The sequence below is a fragment of the Helianthus annuus genome, chromosome 16 (genome assembly GCF_002127325.2).
Source record: "Helianthus annuus cultivar XRQ/B chromosome 16, HanXRQr2.0-SUNRISE, whole genome shotgun sequence".
NCBI classification, from domain to species: domain Eukaryota; kingdom Viridiplantae; phylum Streptophyta; class Magnoliopsida; order Asterales; family Asteraceae; genus Helianthus; species Helianthus annuus.
In genome coordinates, this window is record NC_035448.2 from 188,612,123 (window position 1) to 188,615,552 (window position 3,430).

Consider the following 3,430-nt stretch of genomic DNA (forward strand, 5'->3'; position numbering starts at 1 on the left):
AGTTTTATACAACTAGAAGTTTTACCTTATAAAGATGAAGATTGCTTAGAGTTTCTTTAAAGAACTTTAAGTGAAGTTTGGGAGTGTGGTGTGTGTTTTGCTTCTTGTTTTTGGTTTTAAGGGGAGAGAGAGAGAGAGAGAGAGAGAGAGAGAGAGCCAAGGGGAGAGGACTATTGAAGTAACTACTATTAAATTATAATAGACAATGAAACCCACACTTCTTATTCATTGAAAAACAAATTTCTCTTTAACACGAAGCTAACAATACAAATAGTGTAATGGACTATTGAAGGTCCTTTTCTTTACAGTTGAAGATTAAAAAAATAAATAAAGGAATCAAGATATGATTACAAACAGTGTAATTTCCAAGTAATCGAACAAAGATTTAGATGACATTCAAAATAACTAGGGAAGAGCACCACAAATTCTTCGTATGACTCCTTCTTGACCTGTTAAAGGCCTGATTTCACTCATCTTTACCATTGCAGCTGCAAAATCCGACTTGAACTTTGAAGGATTATTGCTATATTCTCTAACAATGCTGTCTGTTGATCCTCCGCTAAACAACACTTGATCAGACTCAAGAAGACCCTTCTTTTGTATCAAGTTCTTGAAGTAATTATAATCAAACGAATTAGGTGTCACTAAATCGAGTGGTGCAAGATTTCCGTTGCCGTCGTTGACAGGGCATCCACGTCTACGCGTGCTAGCAAATCCTGCATCAATATCTGATCCGTTGTTGTATATCCTATCACGGAATAAGAAGCATTGCGCTTGTCCAATAGTATGAGCTCCTGCATTAACCACATCTTCAATATTAGCTCACACTTTGTTATAATTTATACAATAAAATATATATTAATCGATGTATTAATTAAACTACATAACCAGTAAATTAGTACCTGATAATGCAACCATGTCCCGGGCACTAAGCCCGTTATCACCGAAGGTGGAAATAAGTGAGTCTAGCGATGCTTTGAAACTAGGAAGAGCACCGGATTCTGCTAGAAGAAGGCTAGCCGAGGTTGAGTCTCTTCTTCCGAGCTTCACAGACCATGATGGACCACCAACCATTTCTGAGGCATCACGGGCAGCCACGGTTAGTACATCCGCACATGATACAACTCCAGGACAGAGTTTTTCAACCTCAGATTTTGCTGCCTCTATCACTTCATAACCTCTTACCGAACCCTTATTAGGCAACGCATTCTTTTCACTTATGATTGAAGGACCGTCGTCTAGCAAGATAGACGCGTCACAACCCTGCATTAAATGATACATAACTCGTTACAAATTATCCTTTTACATCTGGAAGCTACGGTGGTCATATATATATGGTTAAAATAGTACCTGAACAAAGCAGTCATGGAAGTGGAGACGAAGGATCGAAGCTGCCATGCGACGCTCACGAGATATGGCTGTTCGGATGGATGTCCTGATTGTACGTAGTGCATTGGGACATGAAGCGTCATAGAATGTAGAAGATAACTGTGCGTCACATGGTGTATTGTTTGTAACACAAAGAATTAGTAAGAAGAAGATAGCTGTAATAATATTTGGGGAAGCCATTTGAAAAAAAATGTTAATGATGAGAAGTTGAAAGATGGAATGCAAATAAAAGGGCATGAAGGAGGCTTATATAGTGTTTAATCGAGGTAAACCGCGTGGTGAAGATGTCTTTGTTTGATCAACAGTTGTATGATTGGCTGACTTTGTCCTCTTGCTCGTTCATGCATCGAAGCTCAGCAAATATGTTAAAATTTGACATTCTTACCAAGTCAATAAAGTTACTCCTATATTCAAATATTAAACTAACACATACATCCACTACCCTTCTTTTGTCCCAAGCCGACTATACAAAAAAAAAAAGAGTTCATTGCAAATCACTTTTAAAATGTTATTGATAATTATCTTATGACATGTTTATAAATATAGTGATTAAATATATTTATTTCACAGGCTTTATTATGTTTTTCTCGCAACTTTATAAACAAAATAATTGGGCTGACAATATCCTGAAGAAAAAACAAGTTCTTATGAAAAAAATATACGTGTAGAGAAAATATGTTCAATTATAAGATTATGAAACACTGATAAAATCACAAAAGAATATAAAAAAGAGGAATGTTATAATCTAAAAACACCAAAAATGAATTTATAGACATCTGAAATGATCTTTCCTCATAGAGGGCATGATTGTATAAATTTTTAATATTGAATTGTTAGTGTAGTTTGATAACCAGTTAATCTTCTTCTTCGGGTCATATGAAAGAGACAAAGAAACTTGAATCATATGAGTGATTTGGTTTTTGATATGTAATGATCCTAATTAATCATGTAGTTGGTTTGTTGTGTAGATGTAAAATTAAGATTATTGTAACATTATTGTTGAATAAGACCATTAACACGGGTTTTTTACTTGTTCGAATCTTAGGTGGGTTCTAGGTGTGGAAGGAGTAATGTTGTAGTAATCGCTAGTAGCTAGTCGAGTGGTGAGGTGGTGACTAGCGATTAATTAGAATTAGTCGGGGATTAATCAGGTTTAATTGTGATTAATCAGGATTAATTGTGTTTAATCGGCGATTAATTGGGATTAATTGTGTATAATCGGCGATTAATCGGGATTAATCGACGCCTACTCGGAATTTTAACAACCATGGGAGAGAGGGAGGTGAGAGAAAAGAAAGAGTGTTGTGTTTTTTGTAAATCCTAAGGGTGTCCGGGGCGTATTCGGGGAGGTGATTCGGTGAGGGGTTTCCCCGATCGGGAACACCGCCGCCATCACCGCGGGGTCCCGATTCGGGGTGGGTTTTGGGTGTGGGTTCACCGATTGAAGAAGGAGAGATGGTGGGGCCAATCAACTTTCCAACCAATCAATTGTTTTGTTTTTTTTTTTTTTTTTTTTGAATAAAAAAACAAGGGTAGTTAAGAGGGGAGTGGCGCCATCAAATTGGGGTGTTAGGGGAGTTTAAGAGGGGAGTTGACGTGGCACACGGGGATTGGTTTGGCGTAAGAGAGGGGACTCACCTATTAGGTGAGCACCCCCTTCACCCTAATAGGAGTGGACCAACAATGTGAGTAGAGGGAGGATAGAAAGAGAAAGGGAAGAGTAGACAACAAAAGGGGGAATGGTGCTAAGATGGCGATGTCCAAAAAGTTTCTCTCTCTGATTATAAGTTGCATGGGTGTATTCTTTATATATTAATATTTGAACATAAATACATATCTAATGTCTTAAAAGAAATTCTTAGCTAGTCTAACATGATTTTAGCTAAACTAAGGTGTAAAACGGTCATGTTTTCAAATAATTATAATTTAGATATTAAAAACATGGATGTGATTTGTAGACTAGACTCAAATGCCAGCTAGTAGTGTTTTAATACAAAAAGTAATCCATCTATCTATAAAAATAATAAAATCATTCTCTTTA

General features: G+C 36.7%; 1 protein-coding gene across 1 annotated transcript; it reads right to left on the reverse strand.

The window, feature by feature from the left end:
* Positions 1-286: 286 nt before the first annotated feature.
* LOC110918759 (lignin-forming anionic peroxidase) lies at positions 287-1,590 on the reverse strand. Its single transcript, XM_022163044.2, has 3 exons — positions 1,351-1,590; positions 903-1,263; positions 287-794 (listed from the first exon to the last, which is right to left on the reverse strand). Exons 1-3 carry the CDS (start codon positions 1,567-1,569, stop codon positions 406-408), a joined length of 969 nt encoding a protein of 322 aa, XP_022018736.1. The 5' UTR covers positions 1,570-1,590; the 3' UTR covers positions 287-405.
* Positions 1,591-3,430: the final 1,840 nt, after the last annotated feature.